This window comes from Lissotriton helveticus, chromosome 4_1, assembly GCF_964261635.1.
Source record: "Lissotriton helveticus chromosome 4_1, aLisHel1.1, whole genome shotgun sequence".
Taxonomy (NCBI): domain Eukaryota; kingdom Metazoa; phylum Chordata; class Amphibia; order Caudata; family Salamandridae; genus Lissotriton; species Lissotriton helveticus.
The window spans coordinates 919,116,085-919,130,548 of record NC_136063.1 but is presented as its reverse complement, the minus strand read 5'-3'; the positions used below and the strand labels follow the sequence as shown (position 1 = coordinate 919,130,548).

Here is a 14,464-nt window from a genome sequence, read left to right as displayed (position 1 = left end):
TTCGGGGTGGAAAGAGGTGGCCCTGATCCAGACTTGCCTCTAAAGTATCACGTCTACTGAAAGCTGATAAAAACCAGCAATCAATAAATCCATTGCTGCATTAGTGATGGAAGCGATGACCTGAGCATATTCTCTCCAATCTTCAGGAAATAAGTCTATAACAGGTAAGATTTTGTGCCACATTTGGCAGTCTACTGGACTTGGATGGCCAGTGTGTCTGCTGCCTGTAGGAAAGTGGATTAGTAGTAAGTAGTACTAATAATGCCACAGTCACAAATAGGTCCAGTCATGTCTCAATAAATTAATCCTTGCTCAACCCTTGGTAACTTGGCAAATGAGCAGTCAGGCTTAACTTAGGAGACAAATATGTGTAAAGGATTTAATATCACAAAAACAGTACACAAAACAATCTAAATCAAACACCAATGTATACAAATAGGAAACATTGTAATATTTAACATGACACCTAATGACAAAAATCCAATGTAGGGAACTGGAGATATGAATGTTTTAAGATAAATCAAAAATTGTGCATTCTAGCGCCAAAAAGCTTAAATTGCCAATCAGGGTTATCTGGTTGTGCTAGACCAGGACAAAATAAAAGTGTTAGGCCAACTGCAATGGAGCGCGGGTTGGACAGGATGAGTGCAAGGTCTGGGTCAAAAGTTTGCCTTCGGGCTTAGTCTTTTTCTTGGAGTTTTTCTCTTTGCGTGTCCTCGGACTTCTCAGATCTGAAGTTTGAGTCAAGGACGGCCGTCTGCTGCAGCTCCATGCCACAATGAGACTCTGGAAGTCTTTATCCTCAACGTCAAGGAGCTCTGGAGCTTTCAGCTGGGCAAACCAGCGTGGTGAGGCCGATTTACGAGTCGACTATGGCAGCTTGACACTCGACGTCGAGCCAGTCTCCTCCTGGAGCTTTACAGCAACACTTTGTATAACGTTTTCAAACTTTCAGATCTTGTACCTTGTTGGTTCCTTTGGGGACAGAAGTCTCCAGCAGCACCAGTCAAGGGTTCGGAGACTCTAGTTTGCCTCCTGCGAGCTATGACTCAACCTCCCACAATGCACCTGCACAGTCCAGGAAAAGCCCAGTTACAACTGATCAGCTGGGGTGATCCTCTCTTTGGGCTTGCAGGCAACTCTTTCCAGCTCTGTTGTACCTGTTACTGATCAGGGAGCGCACTCCTTTTCTTTTGAGTCAGGCACAGTCCTTTCTTTGCGAAGCCTTGAGAGTGCAGCAGGTGCAGTCCTTTTGAGTGCAAGCCTTCTGTCCAAGGGTCGAGCATGGCAGTCCTTTTATTCAAAGACATTCTGAGGAGCTCCTGTAACTCGCCCATATTTATCATTCATTCAGGGCAGGCAGCAGGGGGTGGACACCCCACCCAATTGGGGTAAAGTTCCCTCTCTCTGTTATGACCACTGCAAGTGTGGCATATGTTTTCACCCAGAATACACTGTTCTCCATAAATTAAGACGGGGAAATCTCTCCTTTTATGTGTGTGTGCGTGTCAACTCAGAGGTGTGGTTAAAAACTGACTACATTCCCCTTCCAGACCCTCTCCTAATCTAATTATGGGGGAGGGGGCTACCATTTGACTGGTTATCAAGGATGTGCGGCCTGGCCTGGGTCCTGTAACAACTGTTCTCCTGTTGCTGAAGTCCGGCTTATCTTCTATCTCTCTGGCTTCTCTAGGAAGTCAATCACCTCCCACCTGTATTGTATTGTTTCAGCCCTAGGCCTCTTCACAACTACTCAGGGAGCAGCTTGGCTCAGGTTCTTCAATGCTGAACAATCAGAAGAAGCTGCCACAGGGCTGCTTTAGGTAACTTCAGGATAGTAGGTTCTAAAACTACTATCCTGTAATAGTTCTAATAAATTTGACCTTGACAAGTTGTTGGATTTATTGTAACCATTATTTTGATCCTTCAAATGATATTGCTAGCTAGCTCGCAAGCACAGATGGACAAGTTACTTACCTTGGGTAACACCTTATCTGGGAGAGACATAATCCAGCCGCATATTCCTTATCTTAGAATATCCCAGGCGTCAGGCTGGATCCGGAAGACTTTTGCTCGAGCAATACGCTTGCGCACTGGTAGGTGGCTTTGTGTGGCGTTGTCCGCACCAGAAGCAGTGTCCGCGTCGCCTATATAGGTGCCACCTATATAGGTGCCACCTCGGCTGGCTAACGTAAGTTACTTTTCATGAGTTTCCACACCAGGACCACAGGGCCATCAAGTGCACTGACAGTGGTGTGTTTAGAACAACTAGGGCCCTGAAAGGGATCAGCCCTGACCCTAAAAACCTGTCTGCAGTGCGGGGAGGGTGGGTGGGTGAATAAGGAATCTGCGGCTTCATTATGTATCAATCAGATAAGACGTTACCGAAGGTAAGTAACATGTCTATCTGATAGAGACATCTAGCTGCAGATTCCTTATCTTAGAACAGATACCCAAGCAATACCATCCGCAGAGGAGGGACTGCGGACAAGTTTAGACCAGGAAGTCCAGCAGCATAGATACCAAAAAGGCCATCCCTGTGGACTGGGCTGTCCAGACAGTAGTGCTTAGTGAACGTTTGCAGTCACGCCCATGTTGCTGCCTGACAAATGTCAAGGACTGGAACATCACGATGCAATGCTTTGGTTGCAGCCTTAGCTCTAGTGAAATGAACTATTAAGCCTTCAGGAGGCTGCTTCTTGGCCAGAGCATAGCAAATATTAATGCAGAGAAATGGACTCGGACCGTAGGTAACAGGTGCAGTGGTGGTTCCAGGCATTGAGTTTCTTCGTCCTCATCAGGCTCAGAGTCTGTCTTTGGAAATTCTTTTGAACAGCGCTGCTTTTCACAGGAGATCCGGTCTTTGTTGAAGGCAGTCAGTCCTCCCAGGGGTTTTAGAGGTCGCTGGCTACAGGACAGGTCGACTTTTGGCACAGGATCTCTGGAAACTGCAGACGGCCCGGTAGGGCTGGGGACAAGCCAGTTCTTCTATGTAGTCTCCTCTGCTGTGTGACTTCTTCCGTCCTTCTTCTTCTTAGGTTGCAGGAATCTACCTTCTTGGTTCAGGGCTGCCCCTAATTACTGAATTTAGCGGGAATTTTAGGGATCTCGGGTTAGAAGCCAATTGGCAACTGACCGTATGGGAACTACACCCTTGGTGTACTCACCCCACGTAGGGGAGTGGGCATAATCAATAATCCTGATTGGAGAGTGCCTGTCATCTGCAAGATGGAGGCACTGATGAGTGGGCTTCACCTCACCTGCCCCACCTGAGGGGTGGGGTTGGCAGAGGTGAGCACACCTTCTGGTCTGTTCTAATTTTTCGCACTTGTCTTTCCGCTGAAAAGTGGGTGAGACAGGAAGGGGGCCTGCTCCTGAACATAGGAGAGGCTTGCGCTCGAGTTGCAAAAGCGGCAAGGCCTTTGAAGCAACCCCGCCACAAATGGCTTTTCCTGATCTGGGGTAGGTGTGAACATCTCCGCACAGGAAAGGCTTTGTTTCTGGGCACAGGGATCGACGGCTCCGATCTCAAGGGTCCAGAAACTTGTCTCGTGGTGGCAGGCTGGTGTTTACCTGTCAGGGAACCCCACCAGGGGCTGGTTGTGTTTCAGGGGCATCTCTAAGATGCCCTCTGAAAGCATTGTATAATAAATCCCACACTGGCATCGGGGAGGGTTTATTGTGCTGAGAGGTATGCTACTAAACTTCCAAGAATTCAGTAAAGCCATTATGGTGCTGTGGAGTTCATAATTACAAACTCCCAGATCATATACTCTTTATGGCTTTACTGTTCTTACAATGTCTTTGAATGGACTTAGACACTGTATGGGAACACTGCTCATGCAACTGTACCCTCGTCAGTGGTATAGTGCACCCAGCTAGAGGGGTGACTTATCTATACCATAGGCAGTGGGTTGCAGGCATGGCACACAGGTATGTGTGCCATGTCACTTCTTCACTTTTCTCTCCAACCAAACACGCGGAGATCATTATAAATTGTGCAGTAGATGCAGTGCACACTTTTAGTAGATATGCCCCTTGAAAAGTTTCCAAGAGACCGTTCAAAGGAAAACACCTAACTGGTTTGTTAGCAGGCTAGAAGTGTTCATTTTGTTCAGACTGCACTTCAATAAGAGGGAACTGAAAGTTGGAAATCCAAGATAGGTTGTAATGCCCTAGCTTTCATGGGGATAAGGGAATATTTCATCGCAAAAACATATTTGCCCCTCTCAACCTTAAGTGCACTTTATACAACGTCCTTACGGAGCATTGAAAAAAATATCCTTCATTAAGGTGTTTGTGTGTGGGGTAAGAAGAAGGACAGAAGAGTGGTAACAAAGCTCTCGCAGGAAAGGATTTAAGTAGCCTAACATTCTGGCCTAAGCAGTTTCCATAGGCTGTCTTCTTCCTACTAAACTGATTGCTATGGTACGTACATTTTCAGTATTTTTTACAAGAAATGCTTTGCTGGGAATGCTACACCCAGTGCCAAGCTGCACTGTGGCCTTAATTCTGCTTTAATTTTCTAGGGAGAAGTATTTTGGCCAAACAATAAGCTAGTCATAGAAGGGTATGTACAGCATTTGTGTTTCACCTTCTACACCCCCCTCCCCCACCCAAGAATCTTCTGGACCTCATCCATTTGAAATTGTAGTCCAGAACACTACGTTTTCCATGCTTAAAACAAAGATTCGCTAATGGGGTTAAGAAAAAACAGTGTAAAAAGCTATAAATCTCGAATTTAACGGAATAACAATAAGATTGCTTGCAGAAGAGGGCATTTTACAAAGCACAACACTACAAGACCCCATCCTAGTTGGGAACTTCATCAAAATTTGAATGTATTCAAACTGTGAACACCACAAAAGGTTGGTTCGTCAAACACACACACTGCACTTGCACTTACTGAAGTAGTTGATGTGGATCGAGAACCTTGTGACCCATTGGAAAAATTGGACGGAACCCTCCAGAAAAGAACAGTGTCATCCAACCCTACAAGAAAAAATAGCATAATTCTCATGTCATTATTTATGTTCTATATTTTTTTTATTTTGAGATTATGAAAAACGGAAAATGTTTAATAAAACCTACTTATATAAAATTAATGATTTATAATTATAAATTAATTTGCTTTCAAAGTCCATTAAACTTGAAGAAAAAGCTCCTTGATAACAGTGTTCTTCATCCAAATTCATAAAGTTTACTAACTGCAAATCCTCTTTGGAGCACACTTTATCCGAAAACCTGTTCACAGTGCCAGTATCACACAGGTGCTGCTGACCAGATCTGATGAAACCCTATGGTATAAATTCCACTAAAACCCCTGTGCCATCAGATCTGGTATATTCAGCGTGAACAGGAAGGCTCCAGTAAAAGAAAAGTAAAGTGGCAGTGAGATTAAGACTATAGAGGGAAGCGGTACTGATCATAGAATCGGATATAGTAAGCTTCTTTTCTAATAAGACATTATTTCTCCTGCAGATTCCTTACATTTGAAAGACATCCCCAGCAATGATTATTAAAGTTGAAAGTAGTGCCATCAAATAAATTAAAAAAAATTAAAAATATGCTGAACTACAGATCTTGCAAAGTATCTGCTGCAGTTTCAGAATGTGAGCATTATTGATTCAACAAGTACTGAACGACGTCTAAATGCTTCACAAATCTCATGTAAAGACACTTTTACAAGATTTGCTTCCTTCCCCTAAGGGTTGAACAATCAGAGCCTACTCAATGTCAGTGCTGATTAGGCTGCAAGTCCTTGAGTTTTTACCTTATCATATCATAGATCATATCAAATAGTATTTTTAATGCATGACTTATCACCCTGGGGGGTATCCAGGCACTGTGCTGCTGGTGACAGTCAAAAACCCAGGTCTTGAGTCCCTTCATGAAATGGTTGAGCGAGGGAGAGGGGCGGAGGTGGGGAGAGAGGTTGTTCCAGGCTTTGGTGGCGAGGTGAGAGAAGGAGCGGCCTCCGGTGCAGCTGTGGTGGATTTGTGGCATCTGTGCAAGGGTGAGGTGATGGTTCGTTGTAGGTCAGGCGGAGGTTCAAGCAGTGTGGTCCTAGATTATGGAGGGCTTTGTAGGCTTTGGTCAAGAGCTCGAACTGCCATTTCTTTTGGACAGGGAGCCAGTGGAGGTCCTTCGGGTGCTGGGTAATGTGTGCTCTCTTGGGCAGGTTAAGGAACAGTCTGGCTGCTGCGTTCTGGATTGTCTGGAGTCGTTGCATGAGTTCAGTGGTTGTGCCAACATAGAGTTAATTGCCGTAGTCAAGCCAGCTGGGGATGAAGGCCTGTGTCACCTTTTTCCTGGTGCTGATGTGGAGCCACCTGAAGATTTTACGGAACATGTGGATCGTGTGGAAGCATGCTGAGGTGACAGCGTTGACTTGATGTTCGGTGGAGAGGTCGCTGTATAGTACGATGCCAAGGTTGCAGGCGTGGTCTTTTGGTGTTGGGGTAGGTCCGAGCTCTGTCGGCCACCAGCAGTCGTTCCAGAGCGCGGTGTGTCTGCCGAAGATCAGGACATAATTCTTATCTATGTTCAGTTTGAGGCAGTTCTCTGTCATCCATGTTCCTATGTTCTTCATGCTGTTGTGGAAGTTGGTCTTTGTGTGGGTGGGGTTCGCTGAGAGAGAGAGGACAAGTTGGGTGTCATCGGCTCTCACCTTACTTTTCTGGTAGGTGTTCTAAATTCTCTTCTCTCTTGTTAGCTATGGTTCAAAAGTAAGCTTGGTACTGGTGGTTTTACTAATTGAGCTGGGAAATCTACATCTTGAGAGGTTCCTAACTATCTAGCAACACATTAAGATATAGCTCCATGTTCGTGTGTACACTCCTGGTCAAAAAATACTTTACTTTAGTTGTCCACATCTCTTTCAGGGAATGTTTTTGAGAATCCAAAGCTTTTAAATAAGATATGAAAGAGCTTGAACCCTTTATGGAACTAGGAGGTTCTCTGCACAGGACTCATAACTAACGCTTCCTACCATTTTTAACCTACCTTTAAAACCTAATCAGTTAGCTGTGTTGGAGGACCAGAGTATCCCTGTATGACTAATTTATAACCCAGCACCAAAGAAGTCAATACCAGCACTACCAGTGACACTCCCGCTTAAATTTCAGAGGATCAATACTATGAATGAATGAATGAATGAATGAAGGCAATCTTATATTGCGCAACTTAGCCCAAAAGGCATCAAGGCGCCTAACAAATGATATAAAATGTAATATGAGCCGAATACCAGATTACAGATAGGCCTCTGCGAAACACCATGTTTTTAATGCTTTCCGGAAGATCATAACAGATGGTTGTACTATTAGTTCCGGGGGAGGGTGTTCCACAACTTCGGGGCAAGAGAAGAAAAAGCCCTCCCTCCCCACCTGGCTCTACATACCCGGGGGACAGACAGAAGATTCTTGTTGGAGGAGCGAAGGATTCTGCTGGGAGCGTAAGGGACCAGCAGCGATCTTATGCTTTCTGAGCTTGCTCCAAACAAGGCCCCATGGACAAGGCACAGGATCTTAAAAGAGATCCTGGCCTGAATCGGAAGCCAGTGCAAGCTCCTCCTAGCTAATGTGGCAGAGGAGAGACTGGGGACATCAAGAACAAATCTAGCAGCCGCATTTTGGACAATCTGCAAGCGCTGAATCAGGCCCTTATTAATGCCTAAATAGAGCGTATTGCAGTAGTCAAGTCTCGATGAGACCAGGGCCACCACGATCTGCTTTCGAGCTTCTGGGGAAAGGTAGTGAGTTATCTTTCTCAAGATCCTGATAACACCACAGCAGGTGGAAACGGTTCTGTTTACCTGCCGGTCCATAGAAAGCGGGGTGTCAATCAGCACGCCCAGATTCCGGGCGAATTTCGAGGGCAGCGGGCAAACTCCCAGGGATGGAGGCCACCAGTCGCTTGACCAAATATCCTGATCTCTTCCGAAGATCAGGACCACGGTTTTCTCTCCGTTTAACTTCAGTGAATTCAAGATCATCCACTGTGAGACTGCCTCCATGCAGTTCCTGAAGTTAAGGGCGGAGGTACTCACCGAGTGGGAGAGGAAAACCATGATTTGGGTGTCGTCAGCATAAGACAACACCTCCAACCCGAAAGATCTTACCAGCCTGGCAAGTGGGGCCACCTAGATGTTAAAAAGTGTGGGGCTCAAGGCCGACCCCTGCGGGACCCCAACCTGCACAGGTATGGTGGGGGACAGGTACTCTCCCAACTTAACCTTCTGTTCCCTCTGATTAAGAAAGGAGGTCAGGAGGCTCAGTGATGGGCCCTCCACCCCCATCTCCCTAAGGCGAGTTACCAGAATAGGGGAAGACAGGGTGTCGAAAGCTGCTGTTAGGTCGAGCAGGACCAGAAGAGTAGTCTGGGCCCTATCGACCTTCGAGCGGATGTTATTTACGACCACCGTAAGTGCAGACTTGGTGCTATGGAACCTTCGAAAACCATGTTGGGAAGGATCCAACATGCCGGAGGTATCTAAAAAAGCAGTCAGATGTTGGTTAAGATGTACCTCAAGCATCTTTGCTGGGGCCGGCAACAGAGATATTGGGCGAAAATTCTTTAGTATCTCAGGATCTAGAGTGGACTTTTTCAGCAGGGGCTTAACCACAGCCATTTTCCAAGAGGATGGAAAAACGCCTTCAGTGATTGCACAGTTGATCACCTCTAAAAGGTGAGGAAACAAGACTTCCCTACATACTACAGTCTCCATACAGCCAAACCCTTTCACGAAGGACTCCATGAGAATTGGAAAGTGGATGCTGCGCAGGTCAAAGATAGATGGTCAATAGACTTGCCAACGCCGCTCACGGATAGTGAATGGAAGAGAGCTTTTGCACAGGTACGGGATGTAGCCAGCTCCGCCCATTTCAAGCTCAACAATTTAGCTATCTGCACCGCACATACATGACACCCCATAGATGTGCATGCATCAATACGGCACGCTCCGCAGGATGCCCCCGCTGCGATATATAACCAGCTACCATTCTACACATGACGTGGGATTGTCCTCGGCTTAGGCAATACTGGAGGGGGTTACTGGAGAAACTAAGAGCAGTGACAGGTCCACGAGCTGAGAGCACCATTAAACACCGCTTGTTAGGCATACTTCCAACCCCAAAGACGACTAATAAAATGCACCACAGGTTTGCGCACTTGGGGCTGGTACTTGCTAGAAGGCGTGTTGCGATACATTGGATGAAAGCTGCTCTGTCCAGGATACACAAGTGGTTCGCAGATATGCAGGAGTGGGGGGTGGCTGAGGAGAGAAGACTGCGGATAGTCCCCACCGAAGAGAACGCCAAGTGGGACATGGAAACATGGGGACTACTTCTAGCTGAATTACAACCTCAGAACCTGGTAGAGGGGAGAACAGGCAACTACCCACAGGGCGAGAACCGGAGATGATAATGCTGCCTTGGCCACTTCAACATCCAATACATAGTGCACCACACCTGGACGGGGGGGGGGGGCGTCACAATCAGGGTGAGCTACAAGATATATGCCATTTCAGTCCACAGAGGAAGCCTCTGACAGATCAGACCCCATTAGTGAGTTATACAACGGAGGCGGACCTAGCACACCATTACACCCAACGCGATATACACTTGATATAGGAGTTGACATATAGTTCTTAAAATAAACTGCCAGCACGCCAGTCCATACGACACCAACTGATATACTACAGATTGTCCAGTTAATTGCTGCCTAGTCCGGCTATGCCTTTAAGTTTTTGAGATGTTTGTGGTTTTATATGCCTAATTACAAAATGTAAATATAGTTCGGTTGTAACGAGAAAAATAGGGACAAACAACCTCATATTGACATGCCTTGTAGCTTCATAGCACCCAGCGAGAACTAACTTGCATGAGAACAACTAACAGAATGCGATATATGTTGAAATGTGCAATAGACTGAGTATTCCGTGCTCAAACTGTAATGTAATGCTATGGTTATCTGCAATATAATGCTAGAGTTATAACCCGCAAAAAAAAAAAAAATTAAGTACTCAAGGCGTTTGCCTACATGAACACTTCAGTCAAACATCATAAGTTACCTCGCAGAAGGGAGATACAGCCGTTTAATTTGGCGGTAAACGTTCCAAGAACTCTCTCCATGAGAAAACGACTCGCTTTTCCCAATAATCTGTTCAATACCCAAAGTCTACCCTCTTCCCACCGTTGACTTTACACGAGCTTGCAGCCAGTGCTTTAAATGGGCCGGTACTCACCGGTACTGAGTACAGGCACTTCCGATTTTTTTTGCCGTTAGTACAGGCACTTCTCTGTAGTCACGGAGAGTACCGGTATCCTGATCCACGGCTGGCGCAGGTAACTTTTCTCCTCCAGTGCAGGGCAGAGACCGCTCTGCTTCCGAGGAGCTTGTAATCAACTCGGCTGAAGTAGCCATTTGCAGAGATTTTTTTTTTTAAACTATTTTTTCAGGTTTTTTTGTTACAGTCAAGCCATTTGCAGAGTTGCTGGTAAAGATTCCAACAGCGCCCATTTGAAAGGCCCCAAACTGCAGGGGGTTCACAGGGCGTATGCCACGCTGTGATTAACAGTTCAGGGTCTCTAGACAGACCCTGCACTGTCAATCAGGTGCCAGCGACCATTCGTGTGAAAGTGCCATCGTGGCTTTCATTTTGAGTAATGAGTTTTTTTTTTTTTTACATAAAATCATTTCTCATGTGTTTAATATGTGCTGCAACTGGTACGTCATAACGTATGATTATATTTAGGCCTTAGCCCCACCCCTAGCTCCACCCACTTGCCAGACCTCTATTTTAATGAGTACCTGCACTTATTTTTCCCCATTTAAAGCACTGCTTGCAGCTCCATCTACCATTGGGACCAAGGAGCTCGTGAAAAGGGCATGCTCTTCAGAAACACACACAGCGTTGCTTCAGCACCATAAATGCCATGCAAACCCATCTCAGTGCTGCCAAACGAAACCCCATGACCATAACTTACCATAGGAATTATTTTGCGGAGTGCAACCTGCAAAGTTCACACTGGCGTCGAAAGTATGAGCGCTGAGGAAGCAATGTTTAATCATTTGATTCACGTGCTCATAGAAGTGGCAGTGGTGTAACAAGGCCTGGAGAGCGGGCTTTCCTACCAGCGAGAGCCCGGACTCGTCGTCGTGCACACAGGGGCCCTGGAATGAGAAGCAGCGTGGTCAGCATGGGTACAGCTGTTCATTTGAGAAGGCCAAACTGTTATTGACAAAGTCTGAAACACACAAAATGCATCCCTACTGCACACAACACGTTAAAACCACTTTACAAAAGTGATGATCTTTCAACGCTCATTTAAAAAGTTAAATGGACATTCAAAACAGCGGTACCAACATACCCCAATGATATAAACCAATCAGCAATTTGTTTTAGTTACAGCTCAAGCAAAAAGCCATCACCTCGCCATCTGCCATGTATGCCTTTGATATTTATGAGTGAACACCAAACATACAGCTGCCCTTAATTACAGTATCTCTAGGCCAACGCAAAAGGGTATGCAGTTCCCGACAGTAAAAATTGGAAAAGAACGTAAAAGAACAGTTGCCCAAGTGAAAGTAAGCTCGCTCTATGACCTAAAAGAGGAGGGGGATTCCTCTTTTTTAAATTAGGACCCTCACACACCCTCACTCTCTAGGCCAGCCATCACAGACTTCGCCCATTCGCCTTTCAATATCAGAACTAACCAGGCCAGTCTTAAGCTTGTATTAAAGAAACAAAAAGAAAATTGGCAAACCCTGTAGGTTTTGCTTTTGCATAGTGGTTGGTTTGTACAAAGAGCTGCATAGCATATGGATGAATGCATGCACACCAATATGCCTAGCAACACCTCGTCACAGTCACTAACAGACACACACCAACATAGGCACACAGAGGTGCCCAGGCATGTGCAAACACAGACCAACAGATCAACAGACGTCCATGCAAGCAAACCAACTGGTTAGTCTCTTGTTTATTATGGGCGAGCCATATTCGTCAATTTAATTTTGTATGCCTTCCACATTTGTACCTACATGCAATGAATTGAATTCTAAAGCTTCCATTGCATATATATATGGCAGTCATCCGCAACTCAACGAGCTGTAATGTAATTGTTAAGCGTCTGGATAACATCTTAGGTCGGGTTTGTGGTAAATAACCTCTATGCAAATTCATAAAGGAACAATTTGTCTGCATTAAATGTAGAGTAGGGGTTAAAGTAGGAGAAAACAAAATCCCAAGAACACAAAATTTCGTGAATAAATTGGGTAACTAAAGTCAAAGGTTCAAACAAGTGTCCTCATAAACAACAACAAACCACTTTACTTTCTTTCAGATCAGAATAGCATATTAAACCAACAGTTATCACTCAACTGAGTTGCGCCATTTAATATTTTCCTAAATTAACCCTGACAGCGAACCACATCGTCTCTAGCAATAACTAGTAGTTCAAGGTGTTATGAATGTTAATTCCGTGATCAAATGTAGTTAATCAATTTGCCACTGACCTGCCAAGAGCAGTCCTCTGTCTCTTCTACATCTGCCGGCATCGGAATAACAAGCAGGTTCTGAAGCATGAATGCAGCCTGAAACACAAAACGTTGTCAACACTGCCATCTAAAGGAAATAACGGCAAAAAGCAGGCTAGCATTTGCAGCACGAAAACATCTCCTGATCCCCGACTGAAAACCACAATTATTTTAATTCACATGATCTAAGGAGGCCCTAAAAGGCACGTTGCAGTCCTGTACGGTATAAAACAGAGAGGCGAGCAGCTATGCACTGCCGTTGTGTCAGAGTACAGACTTCATTTTTTTTTTTTTTTTCACAACAAATTTTATTGGTAGGAATAAGCAAGCAATTTGCGTGGCTCCCCACAATCAGGAGAACACCACCAAGCATCAATTCTCCATTTTAGTACAGAACCAAGTGGCCAGCTAAGCAATCCAGAAAAGACAGATATATAGGAACATTATCATGCCTTCCCCCACCTTTTCAAACCCAAACTACCCATTCCTCCCAACTCCCTCCCAACATCCCACCCCACCCCTTAGCACGTGTGTATTAATCGCCGCTGTGTCACATCATGGAATAAGATTTGTAGCACAATGCAAGAACTAGCCAACAACACAAGTCTAGAGGTCTTCTTCCAGTGCCGCTGGAGGGTCAAGAGTCAACCCCCTATACTCGGCCCACTTCTTCCATATCTTGAAATGTTTGCGGGGGCAACCGCGTGCTTCAAAGATCGGCCGTTCCAGGCCCATGCAAAAGTCCAGTTCGGCCCTCCATGCACCCAGGGGGGGGGGCCTCACATCCTTCCAGGCTAGACTTCATTTATTTTAAACTTTTTTTGTGACAAATTGTAGGGATTAGTTAAACCTAAACAAAATACCCATTTACAAATAGACGGCGTCGCGTACAATATTTTTTGGAAATGCTGCGTTTGTTATTTTTTCCCAAGATTCAATTTAAAGGGGCAAATGAGGAATAAAGGTGACATTAACGTTAAGGGTCTACCGTATTTAGGTACAAATTCATGACGATAAATACTTACAAAATGCTTTCTGGATATCTTCTCAGGGAGATTTCTTCTTCGATAAAAAACAAAACAAAAATTGGCTTAGCCAATAGGTCTCGCCTTTGGGACCTTACAAGTGTTTAGCCATGATGCAACAGTTGTTGTTGCACCAAGGATATTGTGCTGGATAACCAAACACTTATAAGGTCCCAAAGGCGAGACCGATTGGCTATGCCAATGCTTGTTTTGCATATTACTGGCAATACTGAAGGGCATCTTCTTTGGCTAAGTAAGTGCCTTAGCAATAAACGGGTTTCCTGCAGCATAACCTTATTCAAATGGCACATGTTGCCATTTTTTCTTAAGCAGAGATGGACAGATGAGGACAAAAAAAGCCTGCTTTGTGACTCAACGCGTCCACTTTCTAGAGAGATAAAAGTCTGCCCTGAGATGGTCCTATAGTGGGTGGAACTACAAGGCAGACAGAAGCAGTAAGTGAGGTGCAGGGATTTGCTGTAGAGGTGATTAATAGGGCCCCAGCCCTCTCACTGCCGGCAGTAGTCACTGATATGTTCCAGTGCCAGACTCATTGTGGTGAAATCAGAGACAGACAAAAAGACACATGGACTTTAAGCAGGATGGAGCAGCCTTTCTATGCTCCATAGATCTAACAGAGGGGAACTGAACGACCAACAACCCCTTGAATGGTGCCAAGTTGCCCAATAAATATTCCAAGGAGGGGGGGGGGGGGTAGGTAACATCTAGTCAGGAGTTTGGAAAACAGTCAAACTGGTGCTTACATATGGATCCGCTTGTTATTTCCAGATGTAACAAAGTCAGCAGGGAGCAGCAAGGCAGCACCTAATGACACGTGGGAGCACTGCTGGTGCCTGGGGATATTCTAAAGCTAAGGAATCTGCGGTTATAAGTATCCATCA

At 45.3% G+C, this 14,464-nt stretch overlaps 1 protein-coding gene across 3 annotated transcripts in view; it reads right to left on the bottom strand.

Annotated features, from left to right (window-relative positions):
- Positions 1-14,464, bottom strand: part of RTTN (rotatin) — an 891,871-nt gene that overhangs the window by 244,843 nt on the left and 632,564 nt on the right. For all 3 annotated transcript variants that reach the window (XM_078687523.1, XM_078687524.1, XM_078687525.1), the window contains 3 exons: positions 12,517-12,594; positions 10,986-11,172; positions 4,907-4,992 (listed from right to left, as the gene is read on the bottom strand). In XM_078687523.1, coding sequence (XP_078543649.1) covers positions 4,907-4,992; positions 10,986-11,172; positions 12,517-12,594 — 351 coding nt within the window. The remainder of the gene's footprint in view (positions 1-4,906; positions 4,993-10,985; positions 11,173-12,516; positions 12,595-14,464) is intronic.